This window comes from Pleurodeles waltl, chromosome 3_1 (genome assembly GCF_031143425.1).
Source record: "Pleurodeles waltl isolate 20211129_DDA chromosome 3_1, aPleWal1.hap1.20221129, whole genome shotgun sequence".
NCBI lineage: Eukaryota > Metazoa > Chordata > Amphibia > Caudata > Salamandridae > Pleurodeles > Pleurodeles waltl.
This window is the reverse complement of record NC_090440.1, coordinates 840,707,242-840,734,087: the sequence shown is the minus strand read 5'-3', so window position 1 is coordinate 840,734,087 and position 26,846 is coordinate 840,707,242. Positions and strand designations below refer to the sequence as shown.

At 44.7% G+C, this 26,846-nt stretch overlaps 1 protein-coding gene across 2 annotated transcripts in view; it reads right to left on the bottom strand.

The window, feature by feature from the left end:
* The window catches only part of UEVLD (UEV and lactate/malate dehyrogenase domains), a 185,250-nt gene that overhangs the window by 75,721 nt on the left and 82,683 nt on the right, over positions 1-26,846 (bottom strand). For both annotated transcript variants that reach the window (XM_069223760.1, XM_069223761.1), the window contains one exon: positions 2,942-3,115. In XM_069223760.1, coding sequence (XP_069079861.1) covers positions 2,942-3,115 — 174 coding nt within the window. The remainder of the gene's footprint in view (positions 1-2,941; positions 3,116-26,846) is intronic.

Genomic DNA, 26,846 nt, shown 5'->3' with positions numbered 1-26,846 from the left:
ATCCTAATACAAATCTCCCATGCTAATTCCAATAGAATACCACTTTCCCCATCCCACTATCAGAGTTGTTAGTTTGCTGACCCAATTTCCAAAATGGATTAATACTAATAAGATGGGCAAAAAAATTAATGTGGATAAATACACACAGAAATCTGAAAAAAATGCCATAAAACGGGAGCCCCATTTATAATCACGTCTGGGAAGCTTTGTACATATATCCCTTTCCTCGTGTGTAAATTGGTGATCAGACATATTTATAGCCCTTTCATGTCACCATGTGCCTCTAGTCAACATCCTTATCAATCCGACAGGTATATGTATGTAAAACGTGCTCTGAACAGCATCCCAGCAGAAGTGGTGCAGCTGAAAACTAGACAAGAAAAGATAGTTTTGTGGGTTGAGGATCTCCTTCAAGTTTTTGATCTGTGCACAGCTTGCTGTGTCATTCTTTCATAGCTGATAAAACAATGCAGCTGTTTCACCTGCCATTTAAGGAGCAATAAATAATTCCTGTTTGCTGAGTAAGCCCTTCATAAGTAGTGACAATGAGTGCTCAAAAAGGTTGCCAGACACAGCTCTTATCATTGCACCAAATATTTAAGTGTGGAGCAGGGGTCCAAGCAGGGATGGAGGGGACGTTACACGGACTGGAAGCAGCAAAGTGAACAGGAAGGAGTCAACATTTACATCGTTTGAGCTTTGAGAAGTCTCCAGGTGTTGATAATCAATGAAGATTCCTGAACTTGCAATTGCAATTTCCATCAGACCATATCGTCAATTTCAGCTCCATCACATCCAACACTATCTAGTTATGGGCTCATCAGCCCGGTACACCTTGGTTAAAGTGACACAGTGTGCAGGGCTAGAAATTAAGCTAAATGTGAACTGGTAGATTTTCAAGGCGCCTTCTTAAATGTTCACAAACGTAAAGAAACTAAGGCTATAACACCTCAACACTGCCAACGTATTATAAATAAGCAATACAACAATGAGGCTGGACGCAGTAATTATCAGAACAATTTGAGTCAGAATATACCAACTCTGCTTAAACAGTCGTTTAGCTGTTTAATATCCTAGTTTTAGCTTAATGAAAAATATTAGGCACTGGAATAAAGAGAACATAATATTAAAAAAAGCTTAGCTATGCAGGAAAAACATTTGTACATAAACAAGTTAAGAGTAAGTGGAAACAAAGCACATTTCTTAATGGGAGTGTAATGTTGCCTTCTCCAGGCCCTGGCTCCAAACGCTAGTTGCAGCGAGCAGGCTGCCAGACAAATATCACTGTATGCTGTTTCTGGTTCTGCTGCTGCTATTCTGCTAATGAATGACTAAATCGGGCCAGATGGGAAATGACAACACAGAGTCATACCATGTTCTCTCTTACTAGAGGAAAATGTTTATCAGCTGATCCTACACAACAGCGTGTTTGCTTGTTATAGAAAGGGTGCACATGACGGCCATGCTCAGTGTGGCTACTTTGTGAGTAAACCAGTGTTTACGAAATCCCATGAGGAAAACACGTGCCTGAACAGCTTCTTCAAAACAAGCACGGCACTCCCACTGTTTCCCAGGGAGCTGCTTGTAAATATTTACAGCACAGCATAAAATAGAAGTAAATGCCTGCTGCTTTCTGCTGTTAATGTGTTATGAAAGAGCTACAAAAAATAGACTACATCATTCAAATGTCAATAACACGAAGGACTGGCTTGTAATGGATGCTCGCAAATTCTTTGGATGGAAGCACATTTTAAATGTTCTTTCAAAGAACGATTACACACAAATGTAAATAAAAACAAAATCAGCCCAGTGAAGTATATTAGTGCCCTCGCCAACCGCCGGCACGTAAACGTCACCGTGCTCCCACGATCGAAGCAAAAAAGAAAAGGAGGGACAAACTAATAAGCCCTTCCTTTGAATGCACAGCAAATGTGAGGAGATAAGAACGAAATGTATAGCCCTGTTTACAGCAGAGCTCGGTAAACCATGAGCCCTTGAGTCCTCATCTCAAGAGATTGCAGATTAAAGAACAAAGACGGGACTCGTGTTTTACAGTGACCTTTTAAAAATATGCACGAGAAACAGAATCATGTTTACATAACATAAAAAAACAGTGAGGGGAAAACAAGGTGGCCCTGGAAAAGCCTCCTTCTGTTTTATTATGTTTGCAAAGGGAGCTGGTGGGGAGGAGAGACTGAACAAGCACCCACAGTGTTGAAGTGAAACAGGCAAATGCAAAAAAAAAAGTCCCTTACAGAAGAGATAAACAGGACATAGCGTAATTACACAGTACTTTGTGCTACTCCCAAAGTGAAAAAAGGCAGGACAAAGAGGCATAACTGACCACTAGCACGCAAGGATTTTTGAAGGACACTGCAACAAACAAAGGAAAACGCTGGAACTCACTGTATAGTATACTTAAAAGTATACAGCAGGCCGAACGCTAACGCTCGACCTAAAAAGGGTCAAAAGTGAGAATTAGCTGGAGGGACAGAAGCACAAAATGCTGAAACGGACAAGAGAGAGCTGAAAGAAGCAAAATAGAAAAAGCTGAAAGACTGAAAAGAGCTGAGAGTGAAAAAACGTGAAAGAGTGAAAAACGTGAAAGAGTGAAAAAAGGCTGAAAGAGTGAGGAGAAAGAGAGGAAAGAAGCAGCAATAACCTGGCAGGAGAGATAAGAAAGAAGAGGGTGAGAAAGTGCAAGAGGAGGCTGAGAAGCCTCAGGTAAGTTAATCAAGTGGAGGTCCCAAAGGGCTGGGCCTAGTTAAAGGACCTAAAGCTTCCAGATAAGGTGGTCAGGCAGGGTCAGGCAGCACCTTCTTATAGTGTGATAAAGTTTGCTCTGTTTGGAAAGGGTCCTTACCACTGGTACTAATTAAAAGTTGTTCTGTGAAACAGCCCTAGAGCCAAATCTATTAAAATAAGAGTGAAAACACAACACCTTTTCCTTCTCCTTGTTCACCGACAATCCAAGCTTCCTTTCCCCAGGAGTGTGCCATTAATACATTTTCAATGGTGTAACGAAATCTCTCAGAATCCAGATTACATCCAATTCCAATAACTTGGCTTTCTGGAAATCCACTTAGTTTCCACACAACGTGTGTCATTATATCAACTAAAAAACAGTACAAATAAACAAAAAGAAAGAGAAAAAGTTATGTCTACAGCCAAAGTTCTATGTGCAATGAAAATCAAAATGGGACTATAATTGCCCATCAACGTTTGCTTGAAGCACAGATTCAGGCTGCACTTTAAAAAACACAAATACAATGAGAAGACAATCAACAAGAGAGAGGAACAAGTTACTTACCTTCAGCAACAATGTTTTTGGTGGATACTCTAACTGCAGATTCCTCACCTTCAGAATATCCCCAGGCTGAGTGCCCATACTGGGTCCAGATGATTTAAATGCTCCTATGTGCCAGTAAGTGGTGCTATGTGGCTCTGCACTGACTTCGTTCCATCGTGGGAGTGATGATGGAGCTGCATATAAACACCACACCTGCATGTCAACTTAAGGGTCTTTCCAGACTCTGCCTGTGCCCTTGAATGCCCAGTCTCACACAAGCCAGAGATTTCCAGCTTGAGACTTTTGTAGATGTAATAGAAACCTGAGAGGTAGGAAGGTTGTGAGGAATCTGCGGTTAGTTACCAAAGCTAAGCAATTTGTTCTGATGGATACTTTTAACGCCAGAGTCCTCAATTTTAGAACACATATAAAATTAGTACCTCCCGAAGGTGGTGAGTCTGTGGAATGGCTCAGACCAGAAAGTCCTGCAGAGGAGATGTCCTGCCGGTGGGACCTGGCTGTCAAGGTGGTATTGTGTCATGAATGTGTGCACCGAAGCCCATGTCATGGCCTGATAGATATCAAGAGCAAGCACCCTAAATGCCAAAACAGTGGTAGCAGCCTTGGCACTAATGGGAATAGGCCTTCAGTCCAAATCCACTTTAACAGAGCCCTTTTCTTCACTGCCTTTCCTTTGTTCCTGCAAGAGACCAACATAAAAAGCTGATCATTCACTCAATGTTCTTTGGTATGATCAATGTAAAGCTCAAGGCTCTCTTGTGGTCCAGCAGATGGAGTGTTTCCTCCTCTTCTGAAGGCTAGGGAGGAGCAAAGAATGTTGGGAGAGTCATGGTTTGTCCATTGTGAAAAGCAGTCACGGACTTGGCAAAAAGGCCACCCTGGTCCTTAACACCACTTTATCTGGGAAAAACATAGTATAAGGCAGCTGCACAGAGAGAGCTTGGAGTTCACTCCTGTGATGAAGTTACTGCGAACAGGAGTACGGTTGTCGGAGTCAGAAGACATAGGGGACAATTGTCATTGGTTTGAAGGGAGCACACATGAGGAAAGGGAGGGCCAAACTGAGATCCCACAGTGCCGTCACAGGGGGTTTGGAAGGAAACATGAGTCAAACCTTTTAGAAACCTAAAAACAACAGGTGATTGCTGGTCTAAACTCACACAAAAAGGCAGAAAGGCCTTACAAATAACCTTTAGCTGTGCCCACTGTAAGCCCTTGCTAGGCCAAAGTTAAAACAAACAGAAAGACATCTGACAGTTTGGCCTGTAATCGGTCCATATTGGGGGTGCCACACCAGGCCACAAATTTGTTCCAGAGCCAGGTGGATAAAGCCTTTGTAGAGGAATGCCCGACAGCAAGGATGACATTCACAACTTCAGGTTGAAGACCAAACACAGTCAACTGCTTCTGTTCAATCTCCCTGCATGGAGTGTAACAGCAAGACATTTGACAGTTTGGCCTGTGATGGGTCCATATTGGGGGTGCCACACCAGGCCACAAACTTGTTCCGGAGCCAGGTGAATACAGCCTTCATAGAGGAATGCCCGACAGCAAGGATGACATCCACAACTTCAGGTTGAAGACCAAACATAGTCAACTGCTTCTGTTCAATCTCCATGCATGGAGTTTAAAACTGAGCAACTTGGTGTGCATTATCTTGCCCTGCTTCTGCAATAGAAAATCCTCATTAACCCATAGCTTAATTGGAGGACATCCTCATGCCCACAAGTTCCAGGTACTATACTCTTCTTGTCCAATCCAGAGCCACTAGAATAACTTGGGCTTCGTCATTTCTGATCTTCTTCAGAATTCGGGCAGGAGTGGTATCAGACGAAAGGGGTATATGAGTCTGCTCCTCCGCTCTATCCCTAATGTGTCTCTGGGAAAGAGCCTTACTGGAAACTAAAGCCAAACGTTTTGACACTGCGCCTTCAACAGTGGCAAAAAGGTCTAACCAGGGTACTCCCCATTGCAAGATGTCCTGTGCCACCTCGGGATGTAATCACCCATTTGAGATCTGGCAGTCACCGTCTGCAGAGTTTGCCTAGCCTACCTTTCAAAGATCCTGCCAGGTGATTTATGACCAGGGAAATGACGCTCCACCCAGCTCATATGACAAAGTATCTCTTGCCACAAGACCCAACCCCACCCTATTTGATGCAGTACCACATGGCAGTGGTGATGTCCATGAGAACCTGAACCTCCCTTTGATGGATAGTAGGAAGGCTTTCAGAGCCAGGCGAATGGCCCACAACCCCAACGGACTGATGTAAAGACGGGTCTCTCCTGGAAAGCAGATTTGTATGTCCACCTCTCCAAGATGACCTCCCCATCCCAGTAATGACACATCCATCACCACAGCTAGCTCTGGGTGGGGCTGGGTGGGGCAGGGTAGGGGGCTTGTCACTGGTTTAATTGTGATTGAGCACCCACAACTGTAGGTCGTTTACAGTCTCTTCCAAAACCTGGAGCGAATTCAACAGGTTCCACAGGTGCTGAGTCTTCAGAAGTGCCCACATATGCAACCTAGCATAGGAGACAAGAAGGATGAAGAAATCCAAGTGGCCCAAAAGCTTCAAGTCACTCTCACTGAGACCGAGGATTAAAGCTTAAATATCGGGATCATAGCCCGAATGTCCTGGACTTGTTGAGATGGTGGGAGGGCCTGAAACAGCGCCACATCTAGAACAACCCCAATGAAAGGGAGCCTTTGCAAAAGAGTCAGGGAGGACTTTGGCACATTGCTGGGTGAACCCCAATTACATTTGGAGGATTGCTGTCATTTAGAAGTAGTCTACGACTGACTAGTGAGCCCACCTTCAACAACTAGTCATCAAGGTAGAGGAAAACTGGAAACTCCAACTTCTGAAGGTGTGCTGCGACCTCTGTCATCACTTTCGTGAACACCCGAGGGTCACTGGTGAGGCTGAAGGGACATACCACAAAATTAAACCTTTCTTGGTCTACCTTTAACCACAAGTCAGAATCTGGGCCAACGCGAGCATCTTGAATGTGTCCGTCTGCTAAAAGGCATTCAGAGGACAGAGATCTAGAATAGCCTCTGTCTTTCTTTGGCACAAGTAAATAGCAGGAGTAACAGTAAATCTTATTTCCCCGGCCAGAGCCCTCTTCATGGCTCCTTTGGAGAAAAGAGCCTTCACCTCTTGGATTAAGATGGGGAGGGCTTCCTCTAAAAGCTGCTCTGATGTGGACAGAAGATGCAGTGGATCGAAAAGAAAAGGGAGAGCATTGCCCCGCTGAACAATCTGACGGACCCATCTGTCAGATGGTATATTTTGCCACCCTTGGAGAAAATGCCTAATCTTGAAAGCAACGGTCACATTATTCATTCAGTGTTGGATGGGTCAATGCTTTAAGGTGAATGCTAGAATAAATGCAATAAAAATGGCCTGAAGACCATAACTTTCCCTTGTACAAATCGAACATCTAACCAATTAGACTATCTAATGAAACAACTTATTTAGTCTTTAGTCTCCCAGGAAGAAAGCTACCATTAACATTGATATGATGAAGATCCTTATTTTCAAAGGGAAGAATTAGCTTAGCTTAAGTAAAAATACCATCTCACATTCATCCTTTCACAAGCAACACTGAATATTACATATCTCTCAAGATATCCCCAAACTGAAATTGAAAATGAAAAAGGTGTTAAAGACAAATGCCTTAAATCATCACTAATGTCATAAAGAAAGATATAATGCTTATCATTGGATTATTATTTCATAATTTGATTGAAGAGACTGACAGATTCTATATCTTTCCACTAGGAAAGCACCCTCTTTCTTGGCATAGTTACCCCCATTTGCTGCCTGTTGTCAGTGTGTCTGACTGTGTCTACTGGGATCCTGCTAACCAGGACCCCAGTAGTTTTGCTCTCTCCTCTAAATTGTACCTTTTTCTTCCCACAATTGGCATACTGGTCAGGGCATTGAGATTCCAGGGGATCCCTATGGGCTGCAGCAGTTATTCTGCCACCCACAGGGAGCCCATGCAAAGGGTTCTACAGGCATGCCATTTCACTACAGGTCACTGCACCAGGTCACTGTAAGTCACCCCTATGGTAGGCCCTCTCAGCCCAGAGGGCAGGGTGCAGGTACCGGAGTGTGAGGGCACCCCTGCACTAGCAGATGTGTGCCCACATACTCCAGATCCATTTTCCTGGACTTCGTGAATGCGGGTACACCCTTTTATGCATGTACTGGACATAGGTCACTACCGATGTCCAGCTACAAAATGGTAACTCCGAACCTGGGCACGTTTGGTATCAAACATGTCAGAATCATATCCCAGTACTGTTGCAAGTACTGGGAGTATGATTCCATGCACTCTGGGGGCTCCTTGAAGGACCCCCCAGCATTGCTACCACCAGTCTTACAAGGTGTTCTGGGCAGCCCAGATGCTGCCACCCCTCAGACAGGTTTCTGCCCTCCTGCTGCTTGATCTGACCAAGCCCAGGAGGACAGAACAAAGGATTTCCTTTGGGAGAGGGAGGTAATACCGTCTCCCTTTGGAAATAGGTATGACTGGCTTGGGAGGGGGAGCCTCCCCTAGCCACTGGTTTGCTTTGAAGGGCACATTTGGTGACCTCCGTGCATAAACCAATCCACACCGGTTCAGGGACCCCCAATCCCTGCTCTGGCGCGAAACTGGACAATGGAAAGGGAAGTGACCACTCCCCTGCCCATCACCACCCCAGGGGGGGTGCTCAGAGTACCTCCAGAGTGTCCCTGGTTCTGCATCTTGCTTCTAAGGTTGGCAGGGTACTCTGGGAGCATCTGAGTGACCAGTCCAGGCAGATGACGTCAGAGCCTCCTTCTGATAGGTGCTTACTTGGTTAAGTGACCAATCCGCCTTTCAGGGCTATCTAGGGTCTCTCTCTTGGGTGGGTTCTCAGATTCGGCTTGCAAGGTTCCAGCTGGACTTCTCTGCAACCTCTGCTTTGACTTCTGGCCATAGATACGGACAACAATGCTACATCGAAAAGAAGACTCTTCTGCAACTTTGTTTCCACATGTCCTGCCAGCTTTGCAACATTTCCCCATCCATGCATCCTCAGAAGACTGCAACGCTTCAGCATGCACAAGAAGAAGAAAGAATCTCCCTTGGAGTGAAGGAGTCACTCGATTGCAACCGCAGGCACCTACAGCAAGTGACGATCGGCTGCATGGATCTCCCCTCATCTTGAGCTGCGTGTATCCTGCGTCACGGGTGGTGGTCCAGAGTAGTCCTCTTGGTCCTCTCTGCTAGCTGTCCAACTTTGGTGGAGGTAAGACTTTGCCTTCCCATGCAGGACAGTACCCCTGTGCACTGCGTCTCTTGCAGCTGCCAAGGCTTGTTTGCATATCCTCCAAGGGCTCTTCAGGCAATGTGTCTCCAGCCCCCAGCACTACGTCTTGCAAAGCCCAGCCTCCTGCATGGTTCTCCGGCGGTGTGGGATTCTCTTTTGTCGTGGTGCAAGAGCCTCTTCGGTGACTCCTGTGTCCCGGTCATGTGAGACTCCTGTGGGTGCTGCTTCTGCTCCTGTGGACTCTCTACGATGCTGAGGGTCCCCTGTGACTCCCCCTCCTGGGCTGAGTCCTCCTGGACCTTGCTGTCCAGCATGGGACACCATCTGCATCCATCAGGAACTCTTATCCGGCTGCAGTGCTGAGCTGTTCTTCATTACCATCAACTCCTGCAACTACAGCTGGGTCGGTAGTAGCTCCTACTCCTCCTGGATTCCACTGTGACTCTTGGAATTGGTCTGCACAGGTCTTCTTTCTTCAGGAATACACCGCTGGTTTTCTTGCAGTCTTCTCTGGGTGTCTTCTTTTTCTTCTTTTCTCCCTTTTGGGTGGTTGGGGAAAATCCAGTGATTTACTCCTGCATTCCTGGCCACTGGGGGTACTGTGTCACTTACCTCTGTGGTTTTCTAGTACTCGTAGCTTCCCTCTACACATTTGTCTTACCTAGGTGGGGGTACCTTATTCGCATTCCATTTTTTTAGTATATGGTTTGTGCTCCCCCTTGGGTAACTATTGGTTATTGCTATTTGCACAGTTTTTAACCTTTTCTATGCTATTTCTGATTGCTAGTGTATATATTTAGTGCATTACTTACCTCCTAAGGGTGGGTAACCCTTCTAGCAATTTGTGTTGATTTGTTCCAAAAATAAAGTACCTTTATTTTTGTACAACTGAGTGTTTTCTTTCATGTGTGCAAGTGCTGTGTGACTACAGTGGTATTGCATGAGCTTTGCATTTCTCCTAGGTAAGCCTTGCCTGCTCATCCACAGCTACCTCTAGAGGTAGCTGTGGATGAGCAGACACTGCCTACACTTCACTAAGAGTGGATACCTGGACCTGGTGTAAGTACCAAAGGTACCCACCAAACACTAGGCCAGCTTCCTACAGCAACTCTTTACAAATGAGGATGTTTATCTACCAGTGTAATAGACAAAGGAAGAGAAAATATATTGTTATGCCATTCGCAAAGCCCGTTGGAAACATGAATATCAAAAAATCTATACTAAACAGTAAACTCTGACGGGAATTTATTGATCAGCAAGCAAACTGGTCAAACTAGGTTGTAAGGAGGAAGAAGACTGCTGAAGAGCCAGGTGTCCAAATGTAAAGCTACAGCATGTTTATCTGTATGGCTGAAGGGCACTTTGTCCTTCATTCTTAAATCACTAAGCTACTTTGTGTCTTGGCAGGCTCTACACTAGCAGTCTCTGTGCAACATTAGAGGTTATTATTTCCACAAATCACATATGTTTATGGCCAACGCAAATAAACCAAATTGTTGTCAAGTACAAAATAGAGAAACAGCAATCAAAAATAACTCCAGCTTAATTTAAGAGAGTTCCTAAATGGAATTAATCCAATGTAGTCTGACCCAAAGGGGTTCATTTACATTTTTATTCTATTTTTCATGATTTGCTTATTTTCTGAGACTTTTTCTTACTCTCTTATATTTCACTTTTTCATAAAGATTTTGTATATATAGTTCTGAAAGCAAACCCTAGCAACTCATACATTAATCTGACCAACAATGCTACAATAAATTTTTTAAAAAATACAATAAAAAACAATTAAACACCCCACTCGCCAGTCACTGTCTCTCATGTATACACCACACTCATACACATTCCATATACACATTTCCTATAACCGAAGCTCTGGAAATCTGCTGACTGAGGAAACCGGCCGGGGACAGAGCATGCTTGAAATGAGGCATTCCTAGAGTATTCATTGTGACAAGCCCCAGAAAGAGTGCAATTATTGCTACAGGTGATTGAAGGGATTTGAGTATTGTGTGATTGGGAAGGTGGACCATATTCGTGGACATCTTGAAAATGATTTTCAGTATTGTAATCAATTGGATAGGGAATGAGTAACTTGGAAATACGTAACAATACAACTTAAATATGGCTGCATTTTATTTGATATAAGACCTATATAAGTAAATCATCCCACTTATTGGACTGGGCCAAAAATATGAAAAATGAAAGGTAAGAAGGTGGCTGAAAGAACTCGAATTCCACGAAAACATGCATTGACCAATATTGTTTGCAGAGCCCAGTTCAAGACACAACAATGGATGCTTGAAGAAAAGTTGTCTCCCTGGTTGTTTGTCGAAGACTATTGTTCTGGGGGGTATGGGAAATTCAGAATCCATTTAAGAATGCAGATTGGTTACACGGCAATTGTTTCTTTTCTTGCCCGAACCCTATATAGTATATTTGGGGTACCCTTCTTCTGATAGAGGCAAAATAAAGGAACAGACAATCATGCAATATTAGCATTCTGCAGGTAGATCTCTAAAATGCTTACAATGGCTTTTCACCCAATTCTGTGAAAATAGGGGGTCTCCTTCACCTTAACATTTTTTTAAGAATGGTGCAAATTATATCAGCAAAGTGTTTTCCATTTTTCATTATGCAAATAGCATTGCACTTCCAACATACCGACAGCTGCAAATAGATTAACACTCAAAGAATATAACTTTACCCTAGAAACACAGATCAACCAACATGAAACAGATGGACTACAAAGTACTGTCTTGCACCAAAAACATCCTAAAATATTGTGATAGGGCACACAGGACAAAGCCTCTAGGTACAGGATTCAGGAAGGAGCAGTGGCGATGTGGAGAGGATCAGAAATGTCAATAAGTGGGTGCAGTAGCTAATTTACTCCTAGTTCTTACACAGCTTCCATTCACTTCATCTAGGAATGGCACCAGAACATGGGCAATGTAAAAAAGATGAGCAAAGGTTACATGTTACAATGTCAAAGGACTTGGTAGTGAGAATATATTTTTATTAGCACCATGAGCGTAAGCAAGATTATGTTGTTAGGTTGACTTCTATAAGTTTGCGAATGATTGCTTAAATCTTATCTAAATTCGCTAATAGTTGCTTCAGTGCAGGTAACAGCAAAATTAATCTGTGAATCTGTGTAAATCAATACTACAGATTGCTGGTCAACGTGTTTCACGCCTTGTGCGTTGCTATGGATTGGGCGGTGTTTCTTCAGGGCTAAAAAGGGAAACGTAATACCTAGTCCTCATTGTATGCTCTCAGTGTCAGGGTATGTCATGCAAGTGTAACTTATGCTAATGTATAGACTTCCTAATGTGGGGACCCTCCCAAAGCAAGGAATAGGCCCCTTAGAAAATCTTGAGCCGTTGAACTGCAGCAAAATTCTTGCTGCGTCAGTTCAGACTGGAGATCTACCTGCAGGCCGCGAACCCGGATTTGCAGAGGATCACCGATCCTATGAGTTTGTTAACATATAACCAGAATTCAGCCTAATTGTTGTGTTTTAGGAGGCTGTGAACGTGTACCCATTGCAAGTCCTCCTGTTGTTTTTTATGCTGCCACACACACCTGTTCTGTAATTTTCCGACTATTGCACTTTTATGGAAAAGCTCTTCAGTCCCAGTTCATTCGTAGCGGCGGATGACCTGCCATAAGGTTCTTTTGCTCTCTTTCACCTTTGCGCCATAGTGTTGTTGCTGGGAGCACTCCTTTTCCTTGACTGGGAGATGCAAGTTGGTTGATCTTCCTTGAAGCAGTTGGTTCAAGGCTGCTGCCGTTAACGGCCATTGTGAGAATGTATCTGCACCAGAACGAATGGTGTTTCCCGACTGCCAATTACTTTTCCATTCTGCCAGGTGTGCGGTGTCTATTTTGTTCCATTTCACAACAAGGTTGCATGTGAGATGAAGAGGGCAATTATTTGTAACAACGTATTCAGGATTTGCGCGAGGGGCAGCATTCAGGATAAGGGCTGGAGGTCCATTTGAAGCACAGGCCACTAAAATAGATACTCAGGGACGTTGTGTCCTAGTTCGTGGTTTGCTGGACGGGAGGATGGTAGTTCTGGAAAGTGTCCATGCACCAAATACTGAACAAGATGCTTTTGTGCAGAAGGTAGCCACTGCCTTGTCAGAGTTATCACCTCTGCCCTGGTTTCTGCGTGGTGATATCAATGCAGTCCTGGACACCAACTTAGATCTCTCACATCCCCCAATCCCCAACACTAATTCGGCTAAATAAGCTAAGTCCCTTGCAAACTGGTTGTCACGTTGGTCCCTGATCGATATATGGAGGGCCCATAATGTTGGTATACAGGAATATTCCTTCTTCTCTCTGCCACCTGGACTACATGTACGACTTGACTGTAGCCTTTACCCAGGCCACGTGGTTGGAGCCTTCTCTAGTGCAACTTACTTGGAAAAAACATTGTCCGACAATAACCCACTGGAAGTGCTCTTTTCCTGGGGAAGAGTCCCTACGCCCATTCCCACATGGCCCGTGCCACTGACATTCTTAGAAGATGCCGTATTTAGAGGTACACTGGGTGCTGCAATTGACACTTATTTAACAGCCTCTATGCCGTTGTTGGAATGGGAGGCATTTAAAGTTGTGATTAGAAGAGTTTCAATAGCAACTGCCACAAGGGTTCGACAGTCCATTCTTCGGGACGTACAAAACAGAGAAGCAACTGGGAATCCTCGAACAGGAGACAGCACAAGACCCAACACGTCAGCCAGCCCTACAAGCCATTAGGATACAACATGCAGAACTTCCAGAACAATTATTATTCTTGACTTGACATGCATGCAAAAGATACACTCTGAGGGAGACAAGGTGGGTATTCTTCTTGCCCGTATGCCAGTTGTCTCCCACGCTGATTTTATCCATAACTACCTCGACCAACACACACTGCGTTAGGCATTAATGACACTTTCTGTTCTTATTATGCACACCTATACGGGGCTAACCAGCAGCCACTCCCTGCAGAGAGGGAGGCGTTTCTGACTCATTTGAGACTCCCACAGGTTTCAGATACAGTGTACACGGCGTTGGCATCTCCTATTACACCGGAGGAACTGCACACTGGGATTCAGGATATCGCACATAATAAAACACCAGGCGTTGACGGTCTACCTATTGAATTTTATTCTACATTTGCCACCCGGATGGTTCCTTGTTTGGGGAAGCTCTATAAGGCTTCCTTGTCAGCTGGTGCTTTACCCCATCAACTAGCCAGTCACTGGTCACCTCCCTAAGCCTGGCCATGCCCATGAAGATCTCTCTTCTTACAGACCACTCTCTCTTTTTTCCTCAGATTATAAGATTCTCAGTAAAGTCCTGGCTCAGTGACTCCGACCACTACTCCCGGAGTTGATACATGTTGACCAATGTGGCTCTGTCCCCTGTAGAAGCACTTCGGTAAATACTGGGCACCTCTGCCAGGTTATGGAAATAGCGAGTGACAGCTTCCCTCACGCCAATTCTCTGTTGCTCAACCTACAGCATGCGTTTGACTCTTTAGACTGGGAGTACTTATTTGGAGTTTGGCATCCTTAATGCCTTCATTACATGGGTCAGGGTACTTTACGCCAATCCAACGGCTTGTGCCAAAATGGGCACACATATCTCTGTGCAATATACAATATCCCGTGGTACGTGTCGGGGTTGTCCACTGTCGCCTTTATTGTTTGTGCTGGAAATGGAACCCCTAGCGAAGAAAATTTGCCAAGAAGCAACAGGCTGAAATATTTTGTATGGGCCTCAATCCAATTCGGTTTACTTGTACAACGATATGTTTATATACACCCATGATCTTGGCAGGGACCTCATCTCTATTTCTAATACACTTCATAAATTTGGTGGGTTATCTGCTACGTGTGTGAACCATGCCAAGTCAAATGCATTTTCTTTCCAGGGTGATGCACCATGGGACAGCATCCGCTTTGGTAAGAAGTGGTCCCGGTAGCACACCCCACTTTCAGATATTTAGGTAAACATGTATATCGCTCCCACAAGGATCTTCTTGAGGGGAACCTGTTTAAGGCCACTGCAGTGGTCAGAGCCCAAATACAAATCTGGGTCACCTTACCCTTATCGGTGATGGGCAGGATGGCCCTTGCCAAAAAAATGATGCTTTCTAAATTGTTATACTATTATAGTGATTCCATAACATATTTTCAAGATCCAAGACTCTCTTTTTATCTACCTCATGTGGGGCATCGCAGTCGCCGCATTGCTCTTCTTAAGTTGCAGCTTCCAACAGACAGTGATGGGTTAGGTGATCCCAATTTTCAGTCTTATTGCCTTGTAGCTCAGTTACAGTGGCTTTCATACTGGTTGGCTGGAATACATCTACAGGAAATATGTTATACACTCACCAAATTAAACACTGGGAGCCTACATTCCTTGCTTCTGCTGGGAAGTACACAGGCACTATCCAACTTACCCTTACTCCTCCATAATGCAATTCAGTATTTGGAACACTGCACTCTATATTACACACACCACACCTGCTTATGCCCCGAACATTCTATTATGTGGCTTACCCACTCCTATGGGTACTCCTAAGTCTGCTAAGGAAGTGCACTGGGAGGCCACTGGCGTCTCTAATTGGTGACTTCTTTGAGGAGGGTGTGTTGGTTTCACACCAAGACTGTATTCAATCGCATGAGCTACCTTGGGCTTTATTTCTTACATATGCCACCATACTGCAGTATATATGTCATCACTGGTGCCAAAAGGGAGAGGAACCGGGCACACCACATGCACTAGCGCAGACACTTTATGAAATGGGCACGGGGAGACATTTGAATAAGTGCTATACAAAGGACTGCAGTCCCATCTACACGCTGGGTTACCAACTCTTAGGGACCGATGGAACGCTGATTTCGACAACCCACTTCAGTGGCAGATTCTTCTAGTTCATTTAGTATTCGCTATTCCACAGAGCATATTTGACTCTATTAGCACTATGCAAGTTTTCCCTGGCCCAGCGGATGAGTCTAATTCTCCAAGATACCACGCAGCAGATAGCGATTGAAAAAAAATGAACATAGTCCAGTGTTGAGGTGGTGTTTGACTGGGGCCTTATTGTGGGTGGGAGGCTGTCTTGAGCGGACTTCAGCTAATGCTTTTTAAGAAATGCACAAAAAAAAATTCCTGCAAGATCAGCCGGGAGTTTATCCGTATACTTGGCCCCGATTCAGCGGGTGTTAGAGTCACCAGTTATTATTGTCTCAGTAGTGGGGTAGTTGTGGATTCGCTCTTCAAAGGTCTCTAAGAGTTCTCTCATTTTACCGAGCCTCAGGCTATCTTTGTAGTTGAAGTATACGTTTATAAGCAGTATTGGTGTCAGGCAGTCCTCCATCCATAGTTAGAATGATATCTACTGCTGTTACTGGCAGGTTCATATTTACTGATGCTAGGAGCGAGTCTTGTCGGGGATGGGTGGTTTGAGATTGAGATTTAGCACTGCTAGTTGTTTGCTCTATGTCTCTCCCTGGCTGTTGACATCTACCACTTGTGTGTAGCGGTTTTGCTTGCTTGCGGTTAGTAGGTTAGGTGATCTTTGAAAAAGTTTTGTTTGAACGAGCGGGTCGATGCTTCATCTGCTGCTTAATGGTGGAGCTGCGCCCCATACTGTGCTTACAGCCTTGTGTTGCAGAGGTTTGAAAGTAGGGATGAGGCTCTGTGATGAAGAGGGCATGTGTGCATTGAACAGGTCTCCAAAGAAACAACTGCCGTGCTGTGTGTGCTCACCGAAATCTTGGTCTTTGGCATTAGTAGTTGGTGTTGAGGTGAGTGCCGAGGATATCTCAATTATCTCACTTGGCTCTTCGTCCATCTCTTTGTCTGTAATATACTGACTGTGCGGTGGACCTGGCTTAGTACATTGACTGGAAGAGGTCCCCAGCTATTCAGGCTGTGCCATGAGGTGGAGATTTTGTTCCAGGGCTAGTTTCCGGGATTGTACGACTAGGTCGGCCTGTCCGGTATAGACAGAGTTTGTTGTTGATTCTCCGGAGTTTCCTATGGTGCGTTACTGTTTGAAGTAGACACTCTTGTGAAGTATATGCCTATGGAGGTTGGGGCTGAGGCTAGGCAGTGTCAGGGTCATTTAAGTTTTGAATATAGTTGGCGGGTCTTCAAATGGTTTAGCTCTTGAATGGGTTTCTGTTTGGACCAGGTCTACTTTTAGTCATCACAGGTGCCGGCCTCAGACTGATCGAACTGTGCTGGCTATGCACCTTGTGGGATAGCTTATAGGGAAGCTTGTAGGGTATCTTCAAAATGACTTGAAAGTGCCTGCTTCTCGTGTTGAATACTGGGGTCTCTTCTGGGCCTTCTGAGTGCGTTGGGCTTTGCGCCAGCAGTGGTTAGTGTGGCATTAGGTACAACTGATTATGGGAGGGGAGAAAACAGTGCCTCGCTCAAGCATGTTTCTTCTCACATAGGGCTTAGCTGTGCCCTGGGGTGAAGGGCCAATGGAGGATGAGGGTGAGTCCACACGGTTCCCTTTTACTCAGGGGGGCACCCTCCACTATGTGCTGAGTGTTGCTTATGGTGTTCCCCCATCTAGTGGTCAATGACCTGACGTTCGCTCTCTGGGTGTGGGGCGGGGGTGTGGGGAGGGGGAGGGAGGGTGTTAGATGGTATAGAGACAGGGATGCACAGTTTATGGTAGAACAAGGCAGGTATTCTCTAGGAGTTGGCAGGAGGGCAGACAGAGCGCCCTTAGGTTCCTCCTGGGTGTGCAGTCTATGCGGGCTAGCAAGCCACCTGAGGCAGGGAAGCACACCCGGCCGCAAGCTGCGCCTAAATCTAGTTGGCCTGCTTCCACAAGCCAGGACTATATCCATGCTGCAGGATCTAAACACACTGCTACCTCAATGCCGTCCTGCTCTCCCTCATGCAGCCTTTACCGAGGTCTGAGGTCCTGGTCCTTGGTTTTGGTTTGTCCCGCATTGTGTTACAGCACCGCTCCACTCTGGGCCTGGTCCTGACGTTACAGATGATGTAGCAGGGATGGTAGCGAGTGCTCTTGGAGCAATGCACAGGTGAGTGATCACTGTCCGGCACAGGGGTGCATGTGCTTGCACCTGAGCCACACCACCAAACCGCACTGGACCGGGCAACACCCACTCCCCGGCTCAAGCAGATGATTGCCTGGTGCTGGAGCCTGAGCAGGACCTGCATGGAGCCTGAGAGGCAGCAAAAGCCCAGCAGCCACCCTGTCAAACATCGCCGAGCCGCTGGCACTCTCTCCACGACACCCCCTGGTGGCTGCTCGACTCCTCAGCTTCTCCCAGCGACGTGTGTGCTGCATCAGAGTAACAATTGAGAGCATGTTATATAACCTATTTCTTTGTTTCTTGTCCAGCTTATTTTCTACCTCTTTATCTCCTTAGGGAAGGGGGAAAGAGGGTAAAGTAATTCCTTGGTGCAAGCAGTGAGCAATATCTCAGATGGAGTTTCGAAATAAGTTCTCATACAGTAATATCCACAATCTGTGAGGCAAAGGCAGGATAAAAATCTTATTTGTAGGAGATGTTCGGACAAGACTTAGTGCAGATATTTCTGGGATAAATCTTTATCAATAGATTCAGGGGACCTGCTGAATCCCTAGGTGAGATGGGAGCCATTTGATGGGGTACTGTAAATAAGCCAGGCAAACAAAATGCCATGACTCTGTGGTAGCGATTGCAAAAATTTGTGGGATATTAAGTGTGGAAGCTAAAGCAATAATTCCTAATTTCATAGAAGGTGTGGGGAAAGGGGAGGCTTTTCATGGAAGTTACTATAAAATACTTTTGCTGGTGTCAGAAACAGGACGTCTGTTCAGTCAGAGGTTTTTATTAATAAATTAAGACAATGGCTGGTATGAAGAATTACAACAAATTAAAATAAATAAAACTTTTGAAAAAATCTTGAACGACTAAACTTTGACTGTGACACACTTAGTATGATTCCAGGAAAGGCTGTATTTGTTGGGGACAGAAGTGTGACTTTTTGATATTGATTACAAAGCCTAATGTCAGGGGAATTAATATGGGATAGGCATTGAGCACGACTTGTCCCCTTTAGTTTCCAGTCACCCAGGTGTGAAAAGAAATAAATGCAACTGTGTAGGACATGCATTGTCTCTACTTGTAGACATCTGGTAAACACTCTTGGGCCTACACTGTATCCCTAAAGGTAATACCTTGAAATTAAGATGGTCCACAGTAATAGTTGGCCAGCTACGCCAAATATGAGTTTTGGTGTTTTATTACAGACTCAATATGAGCAAAGCATTGCAAAAATATTACAATGTCTACAGGAAATCCAACTGTAAAAACACTAGAAAAAGTAAATAAACAGGACCAATACTGTGGTGTTGCAGCCATATGCCATTGAGAGCTTCACTGATCATATTTGGCGATGCAATAAAAAGGTATTTTTACAGACTGAAAACTTCTTATATGAGAGGCACACCTGGCAGTACAGCAAAAGGATTATGTTACTTACCCTGTAATTATCTGTTTGTGGCATGTAGTGCTGTAGATTCACATGTTCAGCAGACTCCTGCCATCTAGTGTTGGGTCTGGAGTGGTGCAAATTGCTTTTCTTCAAAGAAGTGTTCCGAGTCACGAGATCGAGTGACTCCTCCTCTCTGTGATATTGCGCATCGGCATCAACTCCTTTGTTAGATAGTTTTCCCGCGGGTGGGTGAGAAATGAGTGTAAGGAAGGAAAGTGTAGACAAAGATGTCCAAGCAGAAAAATAAATACCTATGAACAGATATATAAAAATATAATGTAACTACAGCGAACACAGGTGTCTGGGGAGGAGGGAAGGTGAATGTGAATCTACAGCACTGCATGCCACAAACAGATGCTTACAGGGTAAGTAACATAATCGGTTCAATGGCATGTGTGGCTGCAGATACACATGCTCTGCATAGACTGTAATGTAAAGCAGTCCCTCCATAAAGAGGTGGCCAGCCTGTAGGCATTGCAGTTGACTGGAAAGGTGTGTGCAGCATTGCCTACATTGGCTTGTTGGTGTGCGAACACATCCACCCAGTAGTGTTTTGTGAATGTGTGTGGTGTGGACCATATAGTTGCCTTACAAATGTCAGGCATATGAATGTTTCAAAGGAAGGCCATGAAAGCACCTCTTTTTCTAGTAGACTGTGGTGTAGGTGTAATAGGTAAAGTTCTCTTGGCTTTAGCATAACAGATCTGGATACATTTAACTCTCCATCTGGGTAAGCCTGATTTGGATATTGGATTACCTTTATGAGGTGGTGGAAAAGCCCCCAAAAAGTTGCTTGGTCTTCCTAAACTTTCTGGTTCTGTCAATATAGAACATAAGTGCTCTTTTGCCATCTGGAGTGTGAAGGGCTCTTTCCGCAACAGAGTCTGGTTGTGGGAAGAACTGTGTCTTAAATAAAGGGGGGTTAAATTGGGGTTAAAGTGGGCGCTCAGGATCCCTTATTAAGCAGTAAAGAGTTAAAGAATGAGAGGTGCCAACACCAGGGAAACACCCAATCCCTAAGGTCATAAACCCGACAGAATAAGAACAAAACATGTGTGGCAACTCTCTCATTCAAAAGGAATATCAACCTGCAGTTTGTTGAAGATACGACAGTCCACGTACAATATGGTTTTGATTTACATATTTGACAAATATCTGACCGTAATAATACCGATATGACTTGACAGTTTGAATACAGCCACAATGAAAATTACAAAGAACTAGAAACAAATAGTGATTGAAATTCTTTCCATAAAGTTGTCATATGTACAATGATGCAATTAATGCGGCTTGATGATACAAATCCAGCCCATTTTAAGCTTATTTTCAGCCTACAGCCATTTGCAGCCAACACGTATTTCGTCAAGGGAAGTCTCCTTTTGAATTCCCGTACGACTTCTTCAGGGCTTGTATTTACACCAATCTCCAAAATTATGTACTTAGTCAGACATTGTTAATGTTATGGGCCATGTGCAAATCATCTTCCGTCCTATATCATTATATTCGTCTTCTAATGAAGCTATAAATATTAGAGTCGCCGTATCAGCGTTATGCTTGAGTAAAAGTGTAAAATAGCCGCAACGCGAGTGCGCGTCTCCTCCATTGTGGGAAGAAGACTAGTAGTTCAATGGACTGGTTAATGTGAAACTGTGAAATCACTTTAGGAAGAACCTTTGTCCCTATGAATCTAGAAGAAGGGTTCATCCAAAGTTAGTGCTGGAGCTAACCGACATGCCTGAGTGACGTGATGGCGACTAAGACAGCTATTTTCCATGAGAGGAACTGAAATTGACATGAATAGAGTGGTTCAAATGGGGGGCCAATGAGTCTGTTGAGCACAATGTTAAGGTTCCACAATGGTGCAGGAGCGACCCTAGGTGGAATTACACATTTAATACCTTTCATGAAGGCCTTAATGACTGGGATTTTGAACGAGGAACTATGTTGTCTGTTCTGTAGATATGCAGCTACAGCTGTGAGTTGTAGACGCACGAAATTATACGCTAGATTTGTTTTCTGTAAATGGAGAAAATAAATAATTTATTGTACTGTAGCTTTCATGGGGTCAATGTGTTTAGGTATGCAGTAGCAAACAAAGTGCTTCCACAATGCAGTATAGCAAGCTCTAGTAGTAGGTCTACAGACTTCCCTGAGAATGTCCATACATTTCAAGGCAAGCTGAAGCAGCCAAACTCTGACTTCAGGAGCCATATTGCAAGGTTGAGTGACTTGGGATCTGGATGTCGGATTTGTCCTTGATTTTGCGTGAGAATGTCCGGCCTGTTGGGGAGCTTCTTGTGGGGGACTACTGCGAGGTGCTGGAGTGTGGTGAAGCTAGCATGCACAAGTCGGAGTCACAAGGATCATGGTGAGTGATGTTTGCCTGATTTTCTGAACCTAAAATGGATTGAGGAGAGGTGGAAAAGCATAGGCAAGTATCCCTGAGCAATTCATCCATATATTTTGCCCTTGAATAGAGGGTGTGGGTACATAGAGGCGAAGCTTGGGAATTTTGCATTTTCTGCAGTGGCAAAAAGATCTATATGAGGAGTTCCCCACTTTTTGAAGCACGACTGAAGGACTTGTGGGAGGAATTCCTGTTCATGGACTTGTTGCACTATCCTGCTGAGAAGGTCTCCAAAGTCATTGTCTGTGACAGGCAGGTACTCCGCTACTAGGTGAATGTGGTGGTGAGGGCCCACCTCCGTATGGTCTGAAAGAGTTGTAAGAGCTGAGAAGACCTAGTCCCCCCATTTCTGTAAGTAATACATGGCTGTCATGTTGTCCGTGCGGACTAAAACAAACTTGTGAGACAGGTGGAGCTTTGAGGGCTAGAAATACTACCTGAAGTTCTAGGCAATTGATGTGTAGGGAATGGAGATTGGCATCCAGAGGCCCTGTACTGTCAGGCCTTGAAGGTGAGCACCCCAACTTGTGAGTGATGTGTCTGTGGTCAATGTGACTTGAGGCACAGGGTCTAGAAAAGGCCCATTCAAGAGGTTGTTGGTGTTCCACGATTGCGGAGAACAGGGTGTCTGGCAGTCTAACAACACTAGGGGCCTCATTTCAACCTCAGCGGTCTTTTTGGAAGACCGGCAGGTACCGCCGTTCTGAAGACCACCAGTGCAGGCAGTGTTCCGCACAGCGCATCATGACTGCTGGCAGCCCTCCGCCCTTTTCCGGTCGGAAAACCGCCAGCAGCCATACTGGCGGTCAAGTGGAGGCTGCTCCACCTCCACTGCCACGTCATCAGAACACCGCCCACCGAATCACAACCCATGATTTGGTGTGGCGGTGTTCTAGTGACGGGGAGCTGGCGGCGGAGCAGCCCCCATGGATCCCGTTCCCAGGATCACCAGACAAAGTAAGGTGATTGTCCGTTGGGAGGGGGGGCGTGATGTGTGTTGTGTGCGTGCATGGGGGTGTGAGTGCGTGTATGCATGTGGGGGGGTGTTGTGGGTATGGAAGATGTGTGCGTGAATGTCTGTGTGTATGTGTGTGTGTGTGTATTTGTGCGTGTATGTGTAGTTGTGTGAGTGTGCATGTAGGGGGGTGTGTGTGTCAATGTTGGGGGGGGTGGGGAGGTGGGTCCTACCACCTTTGGGGGAAGTAGGGGGGTCGTGGATTTGGGGGGAGGACTCTGGGGAGGGGTAGGGGGTATGGTAGACCCCTATCAGTGCCAGGGAATGTATTCCCTGGCACTGATAGTGCCTCCCGCCATGGATTGCCTGGCAGTACGGAACCCCACGAAATCCATGGTGGCATGCGGGGTCGTGATACCGCCTGCGGTGTAGTGATGGCCGCTCGGCTAGAGACCGAAGTCTCCAGCCCAGCAGTCTTTACCACCCTGGCGGTCGGAGTGGAGAAGTGGCGGTTTTGCATGGCGGTCACCGCCATGCTTGTAATTCCAATTTATTTACAGCCGGCCTGTTTGCGGTATTACTGCCTCTTCTCCACCAACCGCAAGGGTGTAATGAGGGCCTAGATCTTCCAGGTGATCCTGTGACTGAGGCCACTGGCGAGACAAACACTGCTGAAGAGGATGTATGTGTAGACTGGCATGTGGAACTACTGACATACATGAGGCCATCATTCCCAGCAGACGCATAACAATCCTGACTGTACGTTTGGTTCTCCTGAAATTGAGGGAGTAGGTCTTGGAAATTCTGGATACAAGCCGGGCTGGGATATGCCAAGCCTAGCTCTGCATTCAAGATGGCCACTAACTAAGGTTGCCCGTGAAGGGGTTGTAGGTGGGATTTGGGAATTTTGAGTATGAAACGTAGGTTGTAAAGAAGTTCCAATGTCAACTGAGTGTGTTGTTGGCAATAGGTAACGTGCTGGCTTTGATGAGCCAGTCGTCGAGGTAGGGAAACACATGAATATTTGCCTTCTCAGGTGTGCAGTGACTTCTGCTAAGCACTGTGTGAACTTTGGGAGAGTTAGTGACTTTGAACACAATTGACATTGAACTGGTAGTGTTTGCCTGCAATAACAAATCTTAAGTAGTTCCGATGTGCAGGGTGGGATGTGAAAGAAGGTGTACTTCAGATCTAAAGCTTTCATAGTCTCCTTGCTGTAGGAGTGGAATAACATCCTGAAGGGTGACCATGTGGAAGTGTTCTGAAAAGATGTATTTGTTTAGAAGTCTGAGGTTCAGTACAGGCCTGAGAGCCATCCTTTTTGGAAATCAGGAAGCATAGGGAGAATACACATGTCCCTTGATGTTGTAGCAGGGCAGGCTATATAGCCCCTTGAGAAGAAGGGGCTGGACCTCTTGTTTGAATTCAGTTAAGTGTTTCTGAGATAGCCTGTGAGTGGGAATATTGGGAGGAGTGGTGGTAAGCGCCAAACAATAGCCATGTTGGATAATGGTGAGGACCCATTGGTCCGTGGTAATCGTGGTCCATGTAATATAGAATTGTTGGAGTCTTCCCCGACAGATGTTGGATGAGCTGGGGGAAAGTGGAGGCAGTCCCTGCCTGGCACTGGAGGAGGATCCGCCTGCGACAGTGCTCTTTCCTCTCCCTTTGTGTCTTTGTAAGAACCTCTGTAAAATTCTTTAGTATAGGTGGCAGTGGCAGATGGTTAAGTGTGAAAGTGGTGGGGCGTTGAAATGAAACCTTGAATTTGCTAGAGAGAGGGAGGGCGCAGTGAGCGTGCATGACTGTCTATAGAGGGTTTGCAAGAGAAAAGAGGTTCTGCAACAAGTGGGGAAATTTCATTAGAACTCTGATCTATTAGTTTAGCAGGTGGCTATATACTATTATGGTGAAATCTCGTTTACTTTTCAATAAAGCAGCATGTTTAATAGTAGGCAGCATCTATGCTATGTTGTAGAAGCTCCTGTTTTTTTTTTTTAAGCTATTGATGGGATTTATAGAATACATAGCATATTGGACCTGTTAGCTACACTCATTTTGTTAGTTCACATAATATTGGTAAGTAAGGTGACTGAAAGGTGATAAACATATAGGAAGCTAATGTGTTCAAGCACATAACTGCATATTGAGGGAGCACAAAAGAGTTCCTAGAGTTCAAATAGTAATCTGAATTTGTAATGTACTTGTATTCTCATTTGGCAGCTCCAATAGTAATGCTTGTGAGACTGTCCAATATTCACTAAGCTTCGCAAGGAATTGCGGCAAATTGCTGAAAACTGGCAATATTTTTAAATCAAGAATCACAAACCTTGATCTGTGGCCACAAAGCCAGATATAGTCTAGTCAGAGGTCATGAATGGAAAAGGATTTGCTACATTGCGTTGGTTTAATACATAATTTTGGCCTGATGCAGGTGAGTATTTTCTGTGTGTTTAGAATGTTTCTAATGTGTCTGGTAGTTTGTGTGTACTGTGTTATTTATGTAGTGTATATCTTTTGTGTATGCTAAACGAGAAGGGACTCGAAGTGTCTGCTTTTCTGGCAATTTATTCACATGGTCCCATTCTGGCGACCAGTAACTATAGACAATATACAGTCTTCCTGACAGCCAATACACAGAATACCAGACACAAACTGATAACTGTATATACACCAACCAGGGTCAAACAGTCTAGATTAGCAGTTATGGCAGGACAAATTCTTAACAATTTTGACTTCATATTTTACTGCTGGCGATGACTGGGTGCCTTAGTTTTGCATGAGATTCAATTGTCTAGCTTCGTTTTTTCAATTGACACTGTAGCATAACACAAACGGAGCACTCCTGAAAGAAATTAAAAATGATCTAATCACAGAATCCACAATACACTCCATTCAATCAAAAAGTGAAACATTACACATAGTTAGAATAATTGACTTAGCGATGGTGACCAGACTTCCTACACCAAAAACCAGGAAACTCCATTGAAGAGAAGTAGAGCTATATTTATAGCCGTCTTCCACTTAGGCCCAGAGTATAACGTAGGCAGAGCGACAGTACCCCATGATTGTTTTGGCTTCACCTGATTCTGGGTGTGGGAGAACTAAATATGATGTTTCTGGTTGGTTAAAAACAGCGGAAAAAAGGCACGACACTTTGGCTGAAGGAGCCAAGTCTCATCACACTTTTTTCTGCAACAAAAAAAAAATGCTTCCTTTTTGCTCCTATATTTCCCTCGAACTCTCCCTCAACTTACCACACCACAATGCCCGCACATAAATTTATCATTTGCTCACAGTAGATGGTAAATGTATGCGATAAAACCGCAAGCTGTTTTAATCATAATTAACTGCACGGTACTAGTAAAAAACTATCTCTAAGTAACCGTAAAATCACATGTGATTTTATACTTATACCAATACTATGCAACTTGTAATCAGGACTTTTTCTACAATAACACAAAAGCTAGATAAAATGCTGCATACATAAGACCATTATACTAATAATGATAATCATTTCACAAAATTACATGGGCATTTTTTGTGGTAATCACTGAGAATATTACATTCAAGTGTTCTGATCCATATTAAAAGCCCATTGAAGGCATAAAAGAACGGCAATGACTAGGTCATGGCAGGCTGTGAATGTTCGAGTTCTTTTATTTTACAGCCACACCTGATTTGCAAGTCACAAAGGAATGCTTTTGAAATAGCTTTTGAAATGGCACGTGCCACAAAACTAAGGGATTCTCGGTGGCATATGACATGTTCAGCTCTGCAGCAACCTCTTCTCTCTGAATTGATAGAATGGAGCACTTGTTTTGAAAAAAGAACGCACTATAAGAATTATCACACAAGAAGGTCTGAATTATGAGCAGCATTTCAAGTGCAGAGCCCTGGCTGACCTGACCCCGTCTCAAAACCGGGACATTTATTTACTTTGGAGAAAGCTATCGGGACATACATCTAAAAACCGGGACTGCCCAGGCAAATCTGGGACGTCTGGTCATCCTAGACTTAGCTCCTGTGTCAACTGTCAGTAATATTTAAACGTCTAAATTGGGCCCACCTCTATCACACGTTCGTGCACCTAATAACTGTGGCTGTTCTCCTGCATCTCGGCTGAGGTCCTGGGGGTACTGGATGAACTTGAAACGCATGCCCAGTCAGTTCGTTTCCACTCAGGATATGGCGGCGATGGAGAGTAAGTACAGGTCAACAAGGGAATACATATAAGAGAGCTGGAATCGGCGGAGTAATCTCAAAACTTGCGCTGGGACAATACACACTCAAGTGCTCAGCTTCTCACCTGCATATTTTCCCCACCCAT